A 22,440-nucleotide genomic window follows, 5' to 3' on the forward strand; every position below is an offset into this window, starting at 1 on the left:
GGCATTGCACGACACGGGTGCACTCACATACATGCAGGCAATACATTCATACACATAAAATAAAAATAATAATATATTAAAATTATATATATACAGGACTAGAGAGATGGCTCAGTGGTAAAGAGCACTGGCTGCTCTCATAGAGGACCTGATTCCCAGCACCCACATGGTGGCTAACAACCATCTGGAATTCTACTTTCAGGGGGTCTGACAACCCCTTCTGACCTGAACATTGTATGATACATGTAGGGAATACATTCACACATCTAAAATAACAAAATATCTTTAAAAAACATTTCAAGTAGCGAATACAATGATCTTGAACCCAAACAATCTCTGTGGGAAATTAGACTTTTCCCAGCACTGGGTGGGTCCAGTCAAGCACTTCCTCATGAAGTTTCCTGTCCTGGACAGTGTGTACCGAGCCTGGCATTCTCCTTCAGGCCTAAGTGTAGATGGAACTCTGTAACAATTTTCTCTCCAACTTGAGTCTTGACTTTTTTTCCTTCCATCCTCTACCACCCATTAGCACTTACATATGAGCCCTAATTTTGGCCAGGAGGTAAAAGGAAATCCTGTCTCAGAGACTGAGGCAGGATCCAGGTGTAGTAGCTCATATCTGTAATTCCAGTATACAAGAGGTCAAGATAGGATGAGTGCCCTGAGTGTGAGGCCAGCCTGGTCTACATAGTGAGATCCAGGTCATCCTGGGCTAGAGTGAGAGATCCTATCTCAAAACAACAAAAAGAAAAAAATAATAATAAAGGCAAGAATCAGAAACACCGTTGGTCCCAATCCATTTCCTTCATATAATCACTTTTTCAGTAGTCCACCAAATCCTAGAAATAGAAGAAACTTCTAAAAGTGCTTGATGCAGTCCCTAGCCGCCTATATCAACTGACTTTGGGTCTTATGTGTTTAATGTAGTCTTACACCCCCCTAGATAAGAACCCAACCAAAATGACAGGACAAGACAATACAGAAAGCTTTGAGTCAGGCAGAAATTCATCCTGGCATATTGCAAGGTAGCCATATGTCAGCCCATGGCTGAATTCCAATGCACTAATTTTATGTAGAAAGACTTTCTAGTTTGCAGGCTTCTCATACACTGACTGTAGTGCGCTCCACCGCCCTGGGTATCTTCTCACATGAAGACTGTTGCAGGGGATCAGAGGTAGTCCTTGAATGCCATGGTACAGTTCCTGAGATTCCAATGGATACCCACTAAGTGGTAGCTATTGGAACTACTACCCTACTTTTCTCTCTGTAGACTTTAGGGGAAGAAACTGAATTTACAACAGATGGCCACAAACTGACTTCTCCCCAAAAACCACAAAGCAGGTGACACCCCAGGAAAGATTCTGTGGTGTGGCATTAATCAATAACCACAACTATATTCCAATCAACCATGACTGCAGGCCACTGACAGGTGATGGAAAACACAGAGAAAGGGCAGTGACAGAGTTCATCCTCTCCTGAGACATTCTTGTTAGGTATCAGAATGGCTCTCCCTTTCCCTCCCTGTGAGCTGGCCATTCTTGTGGTTGCTCTGACCATTTCCAAATTTTCCATTTGCTTTCCATGTTGTCATGTCCCTCCCACTACTGAGGCCATTTATTAGCTGAAAGGAGTCAGATGGCCTGGGCACCACTCCCAGTTATGCCCAGGGTACCAGACCTAGCCCTAATCTCTTGGTGCCTTTCCATCTGCTCTGCTTCTATTTCCCTGACTGAACAGAGAATCTACAAAGATTAAAATTAATACCACTGCTATACCTGGCTGTGTGTATAACTGATTTTAACATAGTCACCTGGCAGATGCATAGAGGCATTCAGACAAGTGAATAGGTGTTTTTATAATTTGGGCCCTGGCTAGAGACAGAGAGAACAGGTGATCCATTTGTAATTGGGAAGAACAAAAGAAGACATTTTAAAAACCTCACCAGGTGACTTGCCCTGCCCACATCTCCCTTCTGAACCAGCCCACGGCAAACATCACACACACAGGAACTTCCCCTAAACACCCACAAAATAACCCCAGGTGAAACACAGCAGTGCAAGTGAATCTCACAAAGTGGTCTGGGAGGCAGATTCATAGGTGACCTGCTAGTAACCGCAGGGCTAAAGCTTCATCAGCCTCAATAACTCTAGGAGACAGCTCCAGTCACCATTGTAAGGCTACCCCAAGTGTGAAGATACCTTCTTCCTTAATCAAGCAAGAAAATTTTACTAGAACTTCAAATAACAAAATTAAAATAAAGCCCTAAATCATGGGATTGAACACAAGAAGAAAAAAAAAGCAATATTCTGGCTGCCAACCTCTTCTATACCACATGCCAAGTTAGCATCTGGGCCTGGTCTCAATAGCAGCTTTGTAGCCCAGATGGCCAGCACCACCATCCGACAGCTCCCTCCTCCAGATAAAGACTCTGTGTGTGTGTGTGTGTGTGTGTGTGTGTGTGTGTGTATGCCTCACCTTGAACCTGAAATCCTTGGTCTTCAAGTCTCTTAATTTTCAATCTGTGAGCTAGGAGTCCATTGAAAATAATCATGTCTCTACCTTCTCCAATTTCTCTGACAGATGCCCAGCACCGCTTTCCAAAGCTTGCACTTAAGGTGTGAAAGAACTACTCTGTCATTTGCATTCATCAGAGAATCATCTGTGTGCGTCTCCTGTCCTCATCCATGCATGCACATTCTATAACAAGGATCCACCTCTCTTCACATTCTCCCTGTGATGCCTAATCTTCATTGTCAACCTTCCTGGATTTAGAATCACCTAAGAAACACACCTCTGGGAGTGTCTGTCAGGGTGTTTCTAGAGACATTTAACTAAGGAGGGAAGACTCACCCTGACTGGGGGAAGTAGTACCATCTGGGGAGTGGGGGGTGGTGGTGGGGGTTCAGAGTGCCAGCATTCATCTCTCTGCTTCCTGACTATGCATGCAATGTGACCAGCTACCTCATACTCCCACCACCATGCCTTCTGTGTCATGATGGACTGTATTCCTTCAAATCAGGGGCCAAAAAAAAAATTTCTTCTTTAGGTTGATTTTCTCAGGTATTTTGTACAGTAGGTAGAAAAGTAACAAATACATACATTATTTTACATCAGTGTCTCACAGACATGCCACAGCTCTGGATTATTTCCTTCTACCTTCATATTCATTCCCCCGCCCCAATATGGATATATGCCAACAGCAACCCATGCTGAGTAAGAGGATGCATGAAATGCCTATGGCCTGGGCATGTGATCTGCCTTAGGACAGCTCCTAAAACTGAAAAAACACAGGGAAGTGACTGACAGACCAGAGGGAGGAACTGAAACAGCCTTCCCACTAACAACGTGATATTCTCTGAGTTAGGTAAAGAAGCAGTTTACTACTCTGGTAATGCAGGCTGGAAGGGTGAAGTCTGGGTGACCAACACTAATTAGCGGGTGGGAATCAGGCGCATGGTCCAAACCCTGAACTAAAATCAGGAGACACAATTCTGGTCTTGCAGGACAACCTCCAGCCTCACCTCTTTGAACTCCACTTCTTCAACTGCCATAACATGGGCACAACATGTGAGGCCTGTTCACTCCTCTGCTATTGCTAAGAGATATGCCATATACTTTTGTTTTCCATGTGCACTACCAGTGCATTCACAGGATGAGAAGTCTCATTTAGGGTTGGGATAGATGGTAATAGAGACAAATTTGCAGACAGGAAGCAGCTGCTTTCCCCCCAAAACTAAACAAAGTTAACAACACATGGAGGGTCTGAGGTCTTTGGGGACTTTTATGAATTGATCAGTATTCATGATCAACTGCTGAATACTAATAACTGATCAGTGCCAATAAATGATCAACAGCTGATTTTATCTCTACCTGTGAATATTATAGGACTTTTCTCCCCCTTCCCTGGACTCTATCACCTGGGAGCACCACTGTTTCCTTTCCAATTCTTCTGCATCTCTTAAATGCCTCCCAGAGTGACCTTCAGCTTACCTTTATCTAGCTGTGTATGCAGAAGAACTCAGTCATACAATTAGTGATAGTGTGTTTTGTCTAGCTTTAAGAGTTACGTTGTTAAAAAACAATATTTTTCAAATCATTTGTGTCTAGGAGTCCCAATTATGAGTCAACCAGGATGTGTGATGAACATTAAGAAAAAAGAACAGAAAGGGTCAGTACTAGTTCACCAAACTCTGGCTTCATTTGGGTATGTATGTACTCAAGATGTAAATATACTGGTTGTGGTGTAAAGATAATTTTATATGGCGGGTCCACGTCAAAAAAGGTCTGAAAGTCACTGAAATGCGGCAAAGCAATGGACAACATTCAGAGGCTAAATTCTCCTTCCCACAAGCCCTGCTTCTAGAAGGGCTTCACCTCAGTGAGAGCCACATCTGTCGGCGGCCCACAGTCACCCTGCCTAGAATACCATCCATCTTCCTTCACATCTGAATCCCTCTCACGAAATCCGAATCTTTTTTCCTCCCATCCCATCCCTAACCTCAGGGTTGAAGGGCCAGGAAGGAACTTCCAGAAAAACAAAACACATCCCTCCCTCAGAAAAAGCAACTCGGAGGAGAACCCTACTAGGATTCAGCCGGGTGTTCTTAAACGCTCGAGCTCCGCCTCTACCAGGAGCATCTCCCTCCAACACCAACCAGCTGAAGAGCTCTCAGACTTAGCCGAGAACCTGCGGAGAGCCACGGCGTTTCATTCAGCCCCCCTCCCCCACGGAGTCTCTCTCGGTTACAATTCATACGCCCACAGTGGGGGGTCAGGACCGAGATGAAGTGACATAGTCAATTAATAATTCTGCAAAAACCCTAGAAGGAAAGCCTGCCAGAGAAGGCTTCTCCTTCATCCAGACTTCGCGGAATCCCTCAGCCCTAGCCCTGAAAGCCCTGGACGTGAATTCCTCAAAATGATGCCATCAGAGAAAGTGAACTTGACGGCTAGGAAACTTAGGTGGTGGGAGCGAGGGCGGGCGCAGAAAGCCGGGCGCTTGGAGCAGAGCATTGGGGAGGCCCTCGCGGGGGGCTCTGCTCCTCCCAGCGTCTAAAAAACCCTTCCAGCCGAGCACGAAAAGAAAGAAAACAAAAGCCAACGTGCCCAGAGCCCCAACCCGGACCCTTCCGCACCGAAGTGGTGCGAACCGGAGCGTGGGGACACGGGAGCCGAGGGCAACAGCGGGACGATCCGAGGTTCGGGGTCGGGGAACAAAGCTCCAGGCTGCTCGGAGACCCCCCCCCAAAGCACCGGCAGCACCCTATACCGCGCGCGGGGTCCGGGACACCCCGCTCTCAGCGCTCCGGGTGCCCCGCAGCAGGGGACCCGGGCAGGCGGGGAGGGGCTGCAGGTGTGCGGGTGCGAGTGCGCGCGCGCGCAGTGAGTCCTCCCAGAGCACCCCGGAAATCCAGAGGGCTCCCCGGCCCCCCCATCCCGGAGCGGCTCTCACCCGAGCGGGGATCGAAGGTGACCACAAACACGGCCACCACCTGGTCCTCCTCCACGTCGCCCAGCTCCAGGCGCCCGGGCTGCAGCAGCACTTCGGAGGGGGCCGGCTCCTCGGGCTCCCGCCTCCGGGGTGCTTCCGCGGCCAGCCGTCCGCTCCTGCCGCCACCGCCCCGGGCCCAGCCTCCCGCCTGCAGCTCGGGCTCCTGCGGCAGGGACACCGCGGGGCCCTCGGCCCAGCACAGCAGCGGCGCCGCGTCTCCCTGCTCCACCATGGCGAAGCTAGGAGGAGCCCGGGGCGCGAGGGGCGGGGCGGGCTGCGGGCACTCCTCCCCTCCCGGCCGGCCCGCGCCCGCCGCTCCCGGTGCCCCCGGGCCACACCTGCGGCTTCCGCCGGCTCCCGCTGCGCCCCTCTCCGCCCGCCGGGTCCCGAGAGCCGCCCTACACTGCGCCGGCGCCCCAGGGCCTGGTCAAAGGCTTCAAGCTCTGCTCCTGTGTATGTGGGTGCTCCAGACCCGGAGCGTGGGGCGCAGCACGCGCATCCCTGTGTCTGTCCACCTGCGCACGGCTTGAAGCGCCTTCCTTCCTAGGATTCGGTGGTAAACCGTACCGCTGTGAATTCTTGTACGTCACCGTTATTTTTTAGTCTGGTGGTCAGGACGGTGCTACATGGATTATGTAATCCTAAAGCCAGGAAGTGAGGCTGAGAAGCTGTAGCTTCCCAGGTGCTGGGAATGTGTGCTGGACTGAGACTTGGAAAGGACTAGAGGGTTGCTATTTGGCAATTTTATCCTCCAGTTTATGTAACAGGGCTGATTGGGATGGAAATCAGGAGTTTATTTTCTGGTGTATATACAACTTGAAGGTATGGAACTGGGAGGTTTGGGGTGGGTGTTCTACAAAAGATTAGGAAAAAGAAGACACGGGGATGGGACAACAGTCTAAAGCCTATGGCTTCGGAAATTAAGGCTTGCCTGTGAACCCCTTTTCTATAATTAAAAATAAATTCTTGAATGTCTCAACTCTTGGGGGTCAATCTGGTGGCTAAGTAACAGAGGTATGCATAAGAAAACAGTCATTAAAATCATGGGGTAAATAAGACAGCAAGAAACCATTGTTCAGACATACAATTCACCCACATTTCAGGAAGGCCCTGGTTTCTGACAAGAACTGATTTACATGTTACCTGTTACTCCAGGGGGCTTCTATGAAGATCCATGTTCTACATACCAGAGCTGCAATGATAATATGACTTAATCCTGTCCCCAAGAAGAGCCTCAGGACTGTCCACAGCTGCTGCTTTGTCTCAAATGATGAGACCTACAGTATAACAATTAAACATTTTACCCCGAAAAGTAGAGACTGCTGTTGTTGTTTAGTTCAACTGCCCCCATCCCTTAAAGGCAAATTAAGAGCCTATCTCAATCAATCAATGGGGTTGGGAGCCAGGAGACAGGATGAATAATCCAAGCCAGGGCCAGCTCTCATTCAATCTAGGCCAGGCACCAAAGCCGACTTTCAGAAGACTGGGCCAAGCCAAAGCTTCTGAGGTTGAGGCACGCAAATACTTTTTAATAAAATGGAGGTTTAGGGCAGATGGATTTTTATTTCTCACCTGAGAAAGAACTTGTCCTCTTTGTGGAAAAGTGTGCCTCTCCCAGCACCTAATTTAACGCCCTCAGGCTGAACATATACCCAGAGATAAACTTATAACCTCCAGTCCATTCAGTTTTCTATAAAAAAACAAGAGGTTTCCAAGCTGAACCCCACAGCCATGTTCAGTCTTGGTTTATGTCTACAACATTCTGGTATACCAGCCACCTTGCCTAACCTTATGTTCCTAGTGATTGCATAATAGGTTCTCAACAGAGACGGGTCAGCTCAGGAGGTGAATGGGAGGCTTACTTCTGTGGCACAGGCCTGCTTGCCAGGCTTACCTCGTATCTTGCACACGGTAGGTACTAAAAAGTGTTAATGGTAGTTACAGCACCTGTTTTTAGCACACAGTCACAATCTGAAAGAGAGTTTTATACCCAACCATCAGATTAATCTCTGCCTCTACTGAGTTCTCCTTGAGAAGAAGTACGAAAGCCAAGAGCAAAGGTCAGTCATTTTCAGAGATCCTAGATTCAGCTATTAATATTTCAAAATGGGTTCACCCAGACTGTGAAGACTTTGTCTTATCCCATCAATCCTAGAATGTAAAACACATTCTTTTTTTTTTTTTTTTTTTTTTTTTTTTTTTTTTTTTATCTTGCTAACAGAGCATAGGGTGGGGGTTTATTTACAGAGGAGTGGAACTCACAGAGATCTGCCTGTCCCTGCCTCCCAAGTGCTGGAATTAAAAGTGTGTGCCACAGCACCTGGCCCACATCCATTTTTTTAAATATTTATTTTTATTTTATGAGTGTATTGCCTGAATGAATGTAAGTGCACCTATGTTGTGCAATGCCCGCAAAGGTCAGAAGAGGATGCTGGAGTCCCCTGAGACTGGAGTTAAGGGTAGTTGTTAGCCACCATGTGGGTGCTGGGAATCAAACCCAGGTCTTCTGCAAGAGCAGCCAGTGCTCTTAACCGCTGTGCCATCTCTCCAGCCCCCCAAATGCATCCATTTTTTAACTCTGCTGAGGTGTTGGGCAATTGTTGCTGAGATCTGGCTGTCACAGAGCCTTCTGGTTGCTTTGGCAGCCATCAGAAGGAACCACCAACCTGAGACTAATCTGAGAGAAATCTGTTTGGAGGTTCCTTGAACAGCACTGGCAGTTCACAGTGCAAGCTAGCTCCAACACTGCCTTGTAATTCGGATTCCTAGGTCAGATTTTTCTTCCCTTCTCCTAGTGACAAAGCTGACACAAGCAGCTTCCTTACCTGGCTGTCTGTGTAGGTGGCTCGTGTATACGGGCAATCCTCCTGGACTCTCCATCTTGACCACTTTTTATTCTTACTGAAATGGAAATGCAATGGTGTATCTTAAAAATAGACAAACAGTATATGCTTTCTTTTCTGTGTTTGCATGTTGAAAGCATGCTCTGTTTCAGGCTTGTTTTTCCATTACATCAGAATGTGAACATTTTGGCATCCTATAAAGAAAAACTACATGCATTATTTTTATGGCTACCATTCTATGAGTGTTTGATAATTATTTCACCACCTGTTGGAGAATAAAGCTCATCCCCCTTCTGTGGAGCTCTATAACCTTCAGCCGTTATATATATACTAGGACAGCTGTGCAAAAGACAGAGGCATGCCTTCTTCCAGGGTCACAGCCTAGCATGGAAAGCAGCTATCAGGCAAGAAATGAAATACAGAGTAAGGGGAGACAGGCAATCAGCTATTTGGGCTGTGACTGACGATAACGGCTGGAGGTGGCCAATGGGATTTCTTTTAGGTTCTTGATTATGCTTATGTTATGTGATTGAATCTAATTATGTTTTCAAAATATATGCTAGAAATTTGTGGTTCCTCCTTAAAGTATGCCTATCTACTTAATCTCTTACTCTTACCCAATGCTTGTTATGAAGTGAGACTAGAATTGTTCCTTGGAATGGTTAATATTTGCTATGCACTTAAGGAATTGCTCCTTTAACTTCTATGAGTTGTAATTCTCCTTAAAGTACAATATTAAATTACTGTATTTGTCAATTATGCATTGCTAGCCATTGCCCTGCCCTGCCTAGTCATACTCTCCACCTACCTCTATTACTAGAAGTAGTCTCACTTTACTCTTCAAAGATATCCAAGAGTTCTTGACTATTCTTTTTTCATTCTAACTTTATAATCATTTCATTCAGATTCAAGGGAAAGTGAGACTTCTCAATTAAGTGGCACGGGCAAGACTGGAGAAGAAACAATGTCTTCACATCATGAAGTCATTTCATGCTCTCTTCCATCCAGGTAAGGCATAGGCGGCCCTGCATGGGATTGATCTGCCTAACTAGTACACAAGGCAAATGCTGGTGGTCTGGCCAGGAGTGCCAGTTGTCAGATAAACTGAAGTAGATGAACTAAGAATGGGAATGGGTGAGAAAAAGAGAATGTTCCTTCCATAAGGAATAGCTTTGCTCTTATCTGTCCTGTGAACTGAAGTTCCCTAGCCAGGCAGATTCTGAGAAGACCCAAAACCCAGAGCATTCAGAGACATCCTGAAGGGCTCTAGCCTAGCTTCAGTCTCAAACTCCCTACCTGCTCCAGCTTCCCTACTTCGTAACATCTATTTTACACCAGACCTCACTAGATAGAATTCCGTCTCTGTCTACACTAGCAATTCCTTCACCCCCCGAGTCATTTCTCTATGCCCTGACACTTGTTGGTGTGGGCTCTCTTTAAAGCACAGTAAATCATGTACCACAGAGGTCGGGCTTAGGTTGGGCCAGAGGTTACCAAGGTTGTATGAAGAGGCTTACCTGTTCAGAATTACTGAATTTTTTTAAATTAACACATCACTCCCTTTTAGTTCTCTCAAATATACATTGAGGTTCAAAACAAACCCAAAATCTCATAAAGGGTATCTGTTTTTTAGTAGGGTCCATCATAGATAGATAAAATACCATGAGATTCTCTTTGCAAGTATTTACTTAGTGCCTGTTGTGCTCCACACTTTGTTACTGGGGATGAAAATGGTGCAGGAAGCAAATGTGCTCAGACCCTTTCAGAGCTGAGATTCTTTTGGGAATGAGGAAGACAGTTTTTAAAATGAACAACTATATATAAGTAATACAACACCAGTGCTGGGAAAGAATGACACACAGAACAAAAGAATGAATGATGCATGCTGGTTGGGGCTTTAAGGAAGACATGTTGAATACATGACCTTTGAGCAGGAGCAAGTGAGGCACTGGGAGAAAGAGCAAGGCGGCAGGAGCTGAGGTCTCTGAGGCAGGAACGACTGTGGTATCTGCAGGGGCACTGAAGGCACCAGTGCTTACGAGAAAAGATGGCAGGAGTTGGGTGGGTTAGGGGCTCAGATGACCATCCTGAGACTGAGTCTGTATTGAGTGAGATGGGGGGCACTGGAAGGTTTGGAGACAGACATGTCATAATTTCACTTTTTAGAAGGAACTCATTTGCTACTAGATAGTGAACAGAATGAGTGCGGCAAAGCGGGGGCCAAGGGAGCCCTGTTAGGCCCTGTTGTTTCCAGAGAAGAAACCAGAGTAGACTGGATATGGGACCTCCGTGGGAGTGGGCATCTCTCACCCATTTCCATTGATTGAGATAGGAAAACAATGCAGAGGAAGTAGATTTGACAGGAAGTTTGAGAAATGTAAAAAGATGCCCACTCAGTATGCAGAGTAAGCTTTGATAAGATGCTGCAGGTATGAATTCAGGGGTTACTGGGCTAATGTAGGCTAGCCTCTCCGGTAATGATATTTTAAGGAAATAGGCTGAAGTTCAGGGAACTGAACCCAGGGAATTCTAGTATTCAGAGGTCAGAAATGAAAAGATGCAGGCAAAGTCATTCAAGTGCCTCATGGAGTCATTGTTTAAGAATTATGCATTTATTTATATATTTTTGGATATTATTTTAAACATTTTAATAAGTAGATACTCATGGTAAAGGATTGATAGGTCTGGGCAGATAGCTCAGTTGGTAAAGTGTTTGTTTTCTAAGCATAAGGACCTGAGTTTGATCCCTAAAACCCACATAAGAAAACTAAACATGGTGGTGCGCTCTTGTAATCCCAGCACCAGAAGGGCAGAGACAGATGGATCCCTGGGGCCCTCAGCTACATGATGGATGATGTGATGAGTTCCAGGCCAGAGACCTGTCGAAAGAAAGAAAGAAAGAAAGAAAGAAAGAAAGAAAGAAAGAAAGAAAGAAAGAAAGAAGGAAGGAAGGAAAGAGAGAAAGAGAGAGAGAGAGAAAGAAAGAGAGAAAGAGAGAGAGAAAGAGAGAAAGAGAGAGAGAGATAGAAAGAGAGAGAGGGGAAAAGAAAAATGGATAATGCCTGACAAATGACATCCAAGGGTGTTCTGCCACCCACAGGCACCCACACATGTACCTGTATAAACATGGACATATACATACATATATACATGAACAAAGATGATCAATTTGCACAAAAGACATGGAATGAACAGCAATTGCCTTCTCTAACCCTCCTCCTCATTCCACTCTCTCCTTGGAGACAACCACTTTTGAAAGTGTTTAAGTTTTCAGAGTTTGTAGTGGTTATCCCCGTAGGAATGCTTTACTTCTACTATATCGCAATCTTCAAAAACTCATAAAAAGTATTTCAAGCCAGGTATAGTGCTGTATGCCTCTAATCCAAGCACTCAGAAGGTAGAAGAAGTACGATCAGGAGTTCAAGGCCAGCCCTCAGCTACACAGTGAATTTGTGACCCTGTCTCAAAAACCAAAGCAAAGCAAAGCAAAAGACGTTTTATGATGGTGAAACTTCAGTGTGGTGACTCTGCAGTAGAATCAGACTCAGAAGCATGAAGAAGTAGCCAGGAACGTTTGACCAAGGTACTAGTGACCTCCAGAGCCTGTTCCCTAGGGCACAGAAGAGAGAATAAGTCAACAGCCATAAGGAATACTGCTCTGAGAATGAGTAGTTCTATACTCAGTCATTTCTTCCAGGTAAAGTAGCATGTATGTGTATATGTGTGTTTGCATATGTGTATGTGGAAACAGGAGAGAGTAAGAGAATCAGAGAGACAGACACCCATATATATGAAGTGAGGAAGGAGGTGTAGAGACTTCATCTCTGTGGCAGCAGTGCTGGCCTTGGTGTAGGGCACAAAGGTAAGCTATTGCCTGTTGTAATTTTAAGGAAATTGGAAATGCTCACGGCTCACAGAGAAATGGTTAGGTGAGTGATTCAGTACAGTAATTTAAAAATATCTGCTCCTGGGGCTGGTGAGATGGCTCAGTGGTTAAGAACACTGGTTGTTCTTGCAGAAGGCCAGGTTTCGGATCCCAGAACCCACATGACAGCTAACAACTGTCTGTAACTCTAGTCCCAGGGGATCTGACAGCCTCTTTTGACCTCCGTGGGCACTGTACAACATGGGTGCACTTATATACATGCAGGCAATACATGCATGCACATAAAATAAAAATAATAAATAAAAATTTTAAAAATCTCCTTAAAAGTATGGGAAGGATATCATGACTCTCTAAATTAATGGGCACTAGTTTGGAAATCTTTCCCTGTTCTAAGAAGAATACTGTATATGTGGTTTGGCAAACAGCATGTCTGTGCTACAGCAGTTACTTTAAACTTTTTTTAAAAATTTTATATATATGAGTATTTTGCCTCCATGTATTTGTCTGCCCATGCATGCAATACCTATAGTGGTCCGAAGAGGGTGTCAGATCCTGCAACTGGAGTTTTGGATGGTTGTTAGCTGCCAGGTGGGTGTTGGGAACCAAACTGGTCCTCTGCAAGAGCAGCCAGTGTTCTTAACCCCTGAGGCATTTCTCCAGACCCTACAACAATTATTTTAAAGAATACCTTCTAGTTCTAGTCAAGGGGAAACTGAGGGTAAAAGAAGCAATTCTTTACTGTCTGCTTCATGATGTATTCGCTAATTAAATTCAGATTTCACATTAATGTATTAACCCAGAGAATTTTACCATTGGCATGGGTGAAATGAGATGAAATCATTGATTTGCTTTAAAATATTCTAGCACCCACTCCCAACATACTTGAAGATACAAATGCAATCAGGTTATTAAGTTGTGGTGATGTCTAAAGGTAGGTTATAGTGTGTCAGGCCTTGATATACTACCTTCCCTAGTTTGGGGGTGTTTGAACATTTTCATAAGAAAAATTTAAACAAAGAGTACTGATGGGAAACTAGACCTCTCAAAGACTTGCAATGCAGGCAGTCCCATCAAATACAGGACAGTCTGCTCTCGCTTTTTGGATTGTCTAAATGACATTAATTCAGTCTTAATGTGGCAGAACTTCATGCTGGCCTGTTGAGGTAAGTTTTCACAATTCTCTCTCCTGAGGGCCAGTCAGTCAACATGTCCTTCCTTGGAGAGACAGACTCTCATCTTCAAATGTATCTCATGTTCCTGGCTTTAATTTTATATGTTTGCAAAAGAAGAGTCTACGCCAAACATGAACAAGAGTTTTCATGTATTGCGAATCAATCTGAATAGGTATAGATCTTCCTGATTCAGTTCTTCCCATCAGCATTCTGAAAACTCCAGAATCAAGAGTGGAGTCTAGGAGCCTCCTTATCACTTGGCAATGCGTTTTCAAGAAGAGAACTTCCCTTAAGCACAAGGTTTAGGGACGTGACTGCAACCTGACATACAAGGATGGATTCCTTCATATACATCTCACTTTTGTGATCTTGGCTTTTTTCCTGGGCAACAATTTCTATACAACAACATTCAAAATGTTTTTTAAAAGGTGAAATACTTGACTGTTTCGAACAAAATTGAGATACATTATTTCTCCAAATCCATCCATAAATGTTTTATTGAACATCTACTATGTGTCAGGTGTTATGGAAAAGACCTTCTCCTTTTGAGCCTATTGATAACATGGGGTCCCTGTTAACACATCATCCTGATTGTGGCAGGAAACCTTTTGACTGGGATGGATGCACTAATGCAGAGCTAGAATTTGTCATCATGTGAAGAGACTAAGAATGAACCCCAGTGTAAGCATGATAACCACAGTGGTGAGGCCCAAGCCAGAGGAAGGGTGTGAAACTCCAGGGATCCTCTTGGGTCACCAGGATCGGTGGCAGCCCAGTTCTCGTATTCCCCAAACCCAGAATCCCACCTGAGTGACAGTGCACGGAAAAGAGTGGTGTCAGTTCCTACTAGAATGACTACTGATAACACAAGATCTAAGCCGTCGCCTCCTTCGGCAAACAATTTAGTCATAAATGCCTGAATATATTTGTAATTATAACAGAGAGAGAGAGAGAGAGAGAGAGAGAGAGAGAGAGAGAGAGAGAGAGAGAGAGAGGAAAAGGCAGATCGTGATGGTAAACAGTGATAATCTGAGCTAACTGGGCAACTCCCATCCAACCAGCCCCTGTGCCCTGGTCTCCAAGTCACTTAGTGTTTCGAGTCACACCCTACTCTGTTGGAAGCGAAAGACAACTGTAGAACAGGAAGTGTCAGACTATGGGATGTGAGAACCAGTAGTTGCCATGGCTCTAGAAAGGAATCCATCATCTGACTTGTTGGCTATATTCCAGACACAGAATTTTTGTTGATGGTAAATTCTTTTCTGGTAACCTGTGGATTCTTTTCCCTTGGGTGGCTCTTTATTGTCAGCTATAGAGTGCTGAGCCTCTGACAAAGGTGAGCGGTGAGTTATTACATGCTATGGGCTCATTTTACTATCAGGGACCATTTATGTGGGTGGCAGGGGCAGGGAGGCCAAAGGAAAGATTACTGATGGGCCGCTTTCACTTGTAGCTGAAGAGTATTCCCTTGGATATATATGCCACATTTTAGAAAATTTTTCCATCCAGTAATGACATAAGTAGTTTCTATAGCTACTGTGACCAGTGCTGCAGTGAATATGGGGATCTCTTTGAGATGCTGTTTCCATTTCCTTTGGGAATATCATCTGAAGAAAAATTGTGGGATCCTTTGATAGTTTGTTTTTCAAAGAGGTTTTAAGATTTCCCCAGTGGCTTCTGAGACATAAATGAAATAATGCATATCGAAGATACCTAAACTATATAAAAATATTTCATAAAATACAGCAAATTTTGGAAAGAAATTGTCATTTAAAATGATCAGCATCTGCTTCTAGACATCACTGTTCTTTCTAAACTTTCTTCAGTCAATTAAAAAATTTGTTCAGTGGGGCTGGAGAGATTGCTCAGTGGTTAAGACCACTGGCTACTCTTGCAGAGGACCTGGGTTCAGTTCTCAGCACCCACGTGGTGTCTTACAACAGTCTGTAACTCCAGTTCCAGGGAGTCAGGCATCCTCTTCTGGTCTCTGTGGGCACCAGGCATGCATGTCGTACACATACATACATGCAGGCAAAACACACATGGAATTTTGAAAAATTGTTCGAGCTCCTCAAAGCTTTAATTGCTCGTATTTGGTGGGGAGGGAGAGTACTCAAATTAGGGAAAGAGTGTTTGGCAAAAATATAAGCTGTGACTCCCTCAGGGATATGAACTTCAGTCAAGACATGCTAAAGGTTGTTTAAGGACATTATGATAGCCAGGTGATGCTGAATTTTACTGACCTACTATTAGCTATTGGATGGGTGTGGCGTGGAAGAGTAAAGAATGATGTTTATGCATGGCAGCTGTGAAAGAGTGACAATAACTTCTTTCTGATAATGAGCTTGCTCCAAATCGGCTAATGGGCATTTTTAGTAAATTAAAGGAATCCAACTGTCCTTATTAGTATTTTGTAGCAATTGGCCACTGGGAGACTCTGTAGGATATCTGGGAGAGTTCTGTATAGGAATTGGATTTAATTGCTTGGAGAGTTGCTGGAGATTTCTTTAATCAGAATGGAAATAAGGGTAAGCTGAGGCCTTGCAGATCTTAAGGTACTTAAGGGAGAACGTGTCCAGGGTATCTCACAGCTGTTGGTTGGTAGAGGGAAAGGCGGGCTAAAATTGTGGAACTTCGTGGGTTTTTCTCCTTAACCCCACAGATTCACGGTGTTCTCTTCTCAGACACCGCCTTGCCTACGCTGTAAGCCCTTCACTGAGATGGATAACAGAGGGCCTAACAAGGGCCTGAGTCAGAAATTAAACTTCTCCTTTTGTGAAGAAGAGACTGAAAATGAAGGGCAGAAGACGGCACAGGAGAGCGGTCTGGCCCACAGCCAAAGGTCTGAGAAGGATGAAGACTTGGAAGACCCCCAAACACCCCTCAAAGATACCTTTCAAAATAGAGACAATGACAGTCCAGATCCTGCTCTGCGGGCTCCAGTTTCAGAGCCTCCCAAATGTCCGGAGACACCAGCACCACCACACAGAAGTCAGCTTCTGCTCGGTGACCCTCCTTCCACTCCCAAAGTAAGTAAGTTGTGGAAAGGAGGCCCCAGGTCTCTGAGATCAAGTCTCCTTTGGGTCAGTTAGCTGACAGGGGAAGAAGTCTTGGTGGTTTACATGTATGTAACAGGCTTTTCTTTGACAAGATGTGTCCTCAGTTACATGTTTATTAGTAGAAATGAAGGCAAGTTTAAAGTTACCAGAAAAAAATAGTGTCTTGCCACTTGTTTCCCCTAAGCCAATAACTAGTTGGTATTGGCTAAAAAATAAACCTTGGTTGAGAAAAAGTTCCTAGTTAAGGAATATTGGAACTGCAAGACATACTGAGGTCTATAGCCAGCCTGTGCACTTTATAGATGTGAAAGTCAAGTTCACACTCTGTCTTATAGCTCAGCCAACTTCAGAAACAGGACCAGATACCTCATCTTTTCGCTTTGGTCTGATGTTCCTCGCTTGTAGCAGCTGACTGTATTTCTGGGCGGTTAGTTGTTCACCAATGCTTTCCAATACAGGAGTGCCCATGTTCACTGTCAAACGCACATCTGCTGCGGCTGCCCTCCCAGGGAAGTCATCTCTGCTTTTGGCCTAGTTATGAACAAAGAAGTATCTTGATACTTCCTTAAGAATTGAAGGTGGGCCAGGTATGGTGGTGGCATCTGCCTTTAATCCCAGTACTCAGGAGGTAGAGGCAGGACGATTTCTGTGAGTTTGAGGTCAGCCTGGTCTACACAGTAAATTCTAGGCCAGTCAGGGCTACATAGTGAGACCCTGGCTCAAAAAAAAAAAAAAAAAAAAAAAAAAAGTGGCAGCAGTTCCGCAGTGGCTGCTAATAGTTCTCACATTCCTTTGTTCTTGCTGCTGCTGTTCTTACATTGCTTATGTTGTTAAGACAGGGTCTGGTGCAGATTCCATCTACTAGATTCTGTGATCCCTAGGAGGGGCATTGGCCCAGCTTGAGGCATTTAAGATGGTTATGATAACATCTGACATCCTGCTTGCCCACAGACACTCTCAGTGGGTCTCTGTAGTGCCTGCTGAGTGCATACTATGTCTAACGAAATAAATACTAAGCTTCTGGTCTAAACTGTACACAAACTAGTAGACACTGGTGTCCAGCAGCAGATTTTTCAGTGGACCCAGTATCTACCAATTGTTTATCCATTTTTTTCTTTTTGAGAACTCACTCTGGGTAAGGAGCACATGATAAGGTCTCTGCCCTCAGCCACCTCATAATATAGCAGAAGATGGGGAGAGTAGGGTTTTGAGAGTTCTCTGTAAATACTGACTCTCAGCAGCATGACTGGGAAAGAAAGAAAGAGAGGGGCGGGGAGGGGCATGGAAAAGCAATGAAGCTTGGTATAGTTGTAACAGGTGATGGAGAGTGGGCCTGAGTAAGAGTGTCAGGCAAGGCAGCCTGCTCTGAATGCATATATATTTCATTCATCAGATCATTCACAACTTATTATCTTGCTATGTTAGCAGACACTCTGCTAGAAAACACCATTTGCTGCCCTCAGTAAACAACTGAAGCAATAATAAAAGTTCAGACCATGTGACCTGGAGGAAGGGTAGAGCATGAGGAACAGAAATTAGGAATTAATGTTCAAAATATAAGGAAAGACATTCCAGAGGAAGTAATTATCTGAGAAAAGACTGAAGGAATGAATTAGAATTATGCAAGCAAAGAAAGTGACATGAGAACCTTAACCAAAGGAAAAAGTATCCACTAAAATACAGAGTGGGAAGACCATGCTTGGAAAAGTTCACAGTATTCAGTGTGACAGGAGTCTATGAGAGAGGCAGGAAATGAGGCAGGACTAGGCAGGCAAGAGACGGGCAAAGATTTTGTTCTGAAAGTGTTAAATCAACCACTATGTGGGTTTGAGTTATGGGGCATTTTAAAAAGTCTTGGCTTCATGTACAGGGTGGACTAGAGCATAGGGAAGCCTGGAGACCGAGTCGTATATTGTAAGAGTTCTGCCAAGGGCAGAGAAGGGCCTGCACTAGGACAGGTGTGAACAGGGCTGAAGATGAGGGACGTTCAGGAGCTAGGAATAACCTGAAGGACATTTGGATCGAATGGCATTCTGCTATCTCAGTATCGTTGTCTTAGGGTTGGAAAAATGGACCAGTGGTTAAGAACATTTACTGCTATTGCAGAGGACCTGGTTCTCCTCCACAAAACCCACATGGCAGCTTACAACTATCTGTAACTCCAGTTCCAGGGGATACAGAAATCTCTTTCTGGCTTCTGCAGGCTCTGCATACATGCAGTACGCATACATATATGCAGTCAAAACAGGCATACACATAAAATGAAAATAAAGTTTTTAAAAATTTATTTTTTAGAAAATTTATTAAAAATATTTTTAAAAGACCTTTTATTTTTGAACCTTATATTTGGTTTAATTGTGTCTAGGTCCAGTTGGAGTGAAAAGTCTTGTTCATTCTGCTGTGTATTGGTAGCTGGTTATAGCTATTTCAAAGCCCTGAAATCTTAAGTGACCATTTTAGAAGGTTGGGTTTTTTTTTTTTTTTTTTTTTTCTTTTGAGAAAGTGTCTTCCTGTAGCCCTAGCTGTCCTGGAACTCACTATGTAGACAAGGTTGGCCTTGATCTCACAGAGATCCCCCTGCCTCTGCCTCCTGAGTGCTGGGATTAAAGGCGTGTACTACCATGCCTGGCTAGGGTATTACAATCTCCCTATTTCGCTTTATGGAGCCTTTATCATTTAACATTTTAAGTGAAGTTGGGAACTTCATTTTTCATATTTAGATCCAAGAAACCTCTCACAAAATGATTAATTTGAAGACATCAGTTATCTACTGATTAACAGATTATTTCTTAAGAGCTAGAATTGATCTCTGTATGTCCCAGCATATAGTCCAGCACGCGGTACTTAGTAGGCACCATACAGCACTGTGATTGACTAATTGAGGGGGGATTAATATATGAGAACATTAGGATCAGAATGTCAATAGAATGATTTTTGACCATCTCAATGTAATGTTCTCATCTTTGAAAACTGAAGGCAGGACTACAATGGAGGGTTTCACAACTCATAGAAGTGGCAAGGGCAAGGGATGGAGCTTAATGAAAGTATTGATTCCGGTGTTAACCTCAGAGTATTTAGAAACAAGAGACGGGGATTCTGTGTTTTCAGATAACAACAGGTACAATGCAGCCAGTTCTCACTGAACCAGATAATCATTAAGATCTTTAGCAATAACGTCTTTGGTTCAGATATCAACTGGCTATCTGACATGGAACTTTCTAAAGTAACCCTACTCTAACTTGCCTTCATCATCCTCATTCAGAGCTTCCTGAGCCAGCCAGAGATTTCTTCAACAGGGAAGCTCTCTGCCCGGAGCTCTAAGCATCTAAGACTCACACCTACTCCCCTCATGGACGAGAAGGCCTCATTGTCTCTGGTCAATGTCAATCCATTCACACCAGAGTCCTATAGAAAAGTATTCCTTCAATCAAAGGGCAAGAGGAAAACCAGAGACTACCTGTAAGTGTGCAGTTGTCTAACTTCTGAAAACTCTATAGGCAAGTGATAGAGTAAGGTTAGGAATACAAACGCTCCTTGAACGAAACTGAAGCAATGTATACACGTCCCTCCTCCCTAAGTGTCTGAGTTGGTCCCAGACATTCTGGCATTTTTTCATTCTGATGTGTACTGCAGGTAGCTTCTCTCTAAAAGAATCTGGCAGGGCAAGCAATAATTCTGACTTCAAGTAGAAAGCTGACTGGAGTAGGGATTGAATTCAGTGGATCTCCTTTGGTTATTATGAGACTAGCTGTTGGGAAGATACTCATATTTCAAACTGTATTATTTATTGCTGCTTTGAATCTAGCTTGTAATACCTGGTGGTATTGGTGGTAAGAGCTTTGGGCAATGATTTTAACTTCTCTGTAGGTGATGGACCACTAAATGAAGAGAAAAGACAGTATTGCTTTCAAAGATTCTAAAAGATGAAAAGTCAAAATATTTGATCCCACGAAGGCCACAGAATGATAGACATCATCTAGAGTATACACATGCTGTAATGTAGGAATGCACACGTTAAAGGACAACTTAGGGAGTTGGTTCTCTCCTTCTACCATGTTGATCCTAGGAACTGACCTCTGGTCATCAGGATTGCAGGCAAGTGCTTTAACGGAGCCGTCCCTGCCCCGCCCCCAACACCCAGCTTTTTAACTTGGTAATGTTTATCATGTGTTTTTTTTTTTTTTTTGGTCTTTTTGAGACAGGGTCTCCTTGTAGCCCCAGCTGTCCTGGAACTCACTATGTAGACCAGGCTGACCTTGAACTCACAAAGATCCGCCTGCTTCTGCCTCCCAAGTGCTGGGATTAAAGGCACGCGCCACCATGACTGGCTATCATGTTTCTTTGATGCTTTGTTTTACGCAATGGAAGCAGTGTTAAGATGAGGCGTCCATTTATGTTCATACACTCAGGGAAAAAGCTGCACTGGTAACTGCTTTGCAGGACTTTCAATGTGTTATGTTTCTTGGAATTGGGGACTATGTGTTATAGAGCTTCTTGGCCAGACTAGGTTTTTCTTCACATTATCATCCAAATCTTAAGCAAGCAGAACTTCAGCACAAACATGCCCAGTCTACTTTGACTACTAAGAATCCCATTGGTTTTAGCTTGTTAGGAGTCTTTATAAACCTTTAGAATCAAGGTGATCCCTCCTCACTGAAGCCAGCAGGAAAAGCTAATTTGAGTTTCTGGCAATGAAAATGGTGATAGTGGGACAGGAGAGATGGCTCAGAGGTGAAGAGCACTGGCTGCTCTTGCAGAGGACCTGAGTTTGATTCCTAGCACCACATGGCAACTAATAACAGTCCATAAGTTCATTCTAGGGGATCCGACGCCCCCTTCTGACCGCCTTGGGTATTGCACGACACCAGTGCACTTACATACATGCAAGCAATGCACTCATACACATAAAATAACAAATAAAAAGAAAATGCTGATAATGTAGTGACATCACAGTGCTTTGGAGAGGAAGTCCTTCTCCCTTATTGTTTGTCAGTTTATGAAATATATGGATGTAATATTAAATTTAAGTCACAAATATTCATCAGTTGATTTTGAATGTAGTACCTTGCAATCTCTACTCTGAACTTCTCCAAAAGAAAAATATCTGATCTATCCATTGAAATCTTGTCTAAAGATCCAGAAAATGATTTATGCAAAAAAGGATGCTCACTAATGACAAGTACATGTTCTTATTGCAGGTGAGGACACCTTAGTCAGGACTGTATTTCTGCCTGGGTACTGAATTAAAAACCAAGTTCTGGGGGAGGCAAGTGTTGGAAGGAGAGTGTATTGGAGCTGCGAATAAAAATGCTTTGTGACCAGACTTGGTTTCAAATCCAAATTCTGTCACTAATTGTGGATTGCAAAGTTATTCAACCTTTCTCATTCTGGCTGGCTCCTCTGGAGATAATGTTATCTCCTGTCAGCTGATTTACAACTTCATGTCTGTTCTGCTCACCCTGACTTCCAGTTCTCAGCATGTGGTGTTCTACTCACCTAAATTCCTCTCTCCTTAGTCAGTTCCCACTCATTCTTGGAATCCTTGCTTACTATTCTCTTTGGAGAAGGCTTTACTTTTCTCTTGAAATACTCAGCTAACTGGCTGCTGTCCGTGGTATCTTCTCATGCCTTGTTCTTATCCTGTCCTAGGTTCTTGTATTAAACTTCTGGGTTATCTCTACTCCCAAGTATAAATTGCAGAGGGGAAGGAACTGTCTTATTTACTCTTAAGGACACAGACTTTAGCACAGCATGAGGCTCAGTGAGTGTGTCAATTATACATAATCATCAATCATCCCTACTCTAACTTCTGCTTGTTTTAGTGAGGAAGCTGATGAGGAAGGCAAATCAGAGCAATGGCTGCCTGCTAAGGTGAGCGCAATTCTTTGATCCAGCAGTCACAACACAGATCTCTTGTTCCTCCCTCCTCTCTCCCTTTCCTCTTCCTCCCTCCTCTCTCCTCCCTCTTCCTCCCTCCTCTCTCCTCCCT

At 44.1% G+C, this 22,440-nt stretch overlaps 2 protein-coding genes across 5 annotated transcripts in view; one reads left to right on the top strand and one right to left on the bottom strand.

Moving 5' to 3' along the window:
• The window catches only part of Dennd11 (DENN domain containing 11), a 44,153-nt gene extending 38,317 nt beyond the window's left edge, over window positions 1-5,836 (bottom strand). The window contains exon 1 of the mRNA XM_008823528.3: window positions 5,453-5,836. Within this exon, the coding sequence (XP_008821750.1) occupies window positions 5,453-5,723 (271 nt within the window). The 5' untranslated portion in view covers window positions 5,724-5,836. The remainder of the gene's footprint in view (window positions 1-5,452) is intronic.
• A 120-nt stretch (window positions 5,837-5,956) lies between these two features.
• The window catches only part of Wee2 (WEE1 homolog 2), a 35,161-nt gene continuing 18,677 nt past the window's right edge, over window positions 5,957-22,440 (top strand). For 2 of the 4 annotated variants that reach the window (XM_029558838.1, XM_029558839.1), the window contains exons 1-6: window positions 5,957-6,072; window positions 7,293-7,402; window positions 9,240-9,342; window positions 16,055-16,421; window positions 19,714-19,910; window positions 22,274-22,322. In XM_029558838.1, coding sequence (XP_029414698.1) covers window positions 9,299-9,342; window positions 16,055-16,421; window positions 19,714-19,910; window positions 22,274-22,322 — 657 coding nt within the window. In that variant the 5' untranslated portion in view covers window positions 5,957-6,072; window positions 7,293-7,402; window positions 9,240-9,298. Of the gene's footprint in view, window positions 6,073-7,292; window positions 7,403-9,239; window positions 9,343-16,054; window positions 16,422-19,713; window positions 19,911-22,273; window positions 22,323-22,440 lie in introns of those variants that run through there. The other 2 variants (XM_029558840.1, XM_029558841.1) reach the window with 2 other exon arrangements.

Source organism: Nannospalax galili, unplaced genomic scaffold (genome assembly GCF_000622305.1).
Source record: "Nannospalax galili isolate Female #2095 unplaced genomic scaffold, S.galili_v1.0 scaffold307, whole genome shotgun sequence".
Taxonomy (NCBI): domain Eukaryota; kingdom Metazoa; phylum Chordata; class Mammalia; order Rodentia; family Spalacidae; genus Nannospalax; species Nannospalax galili.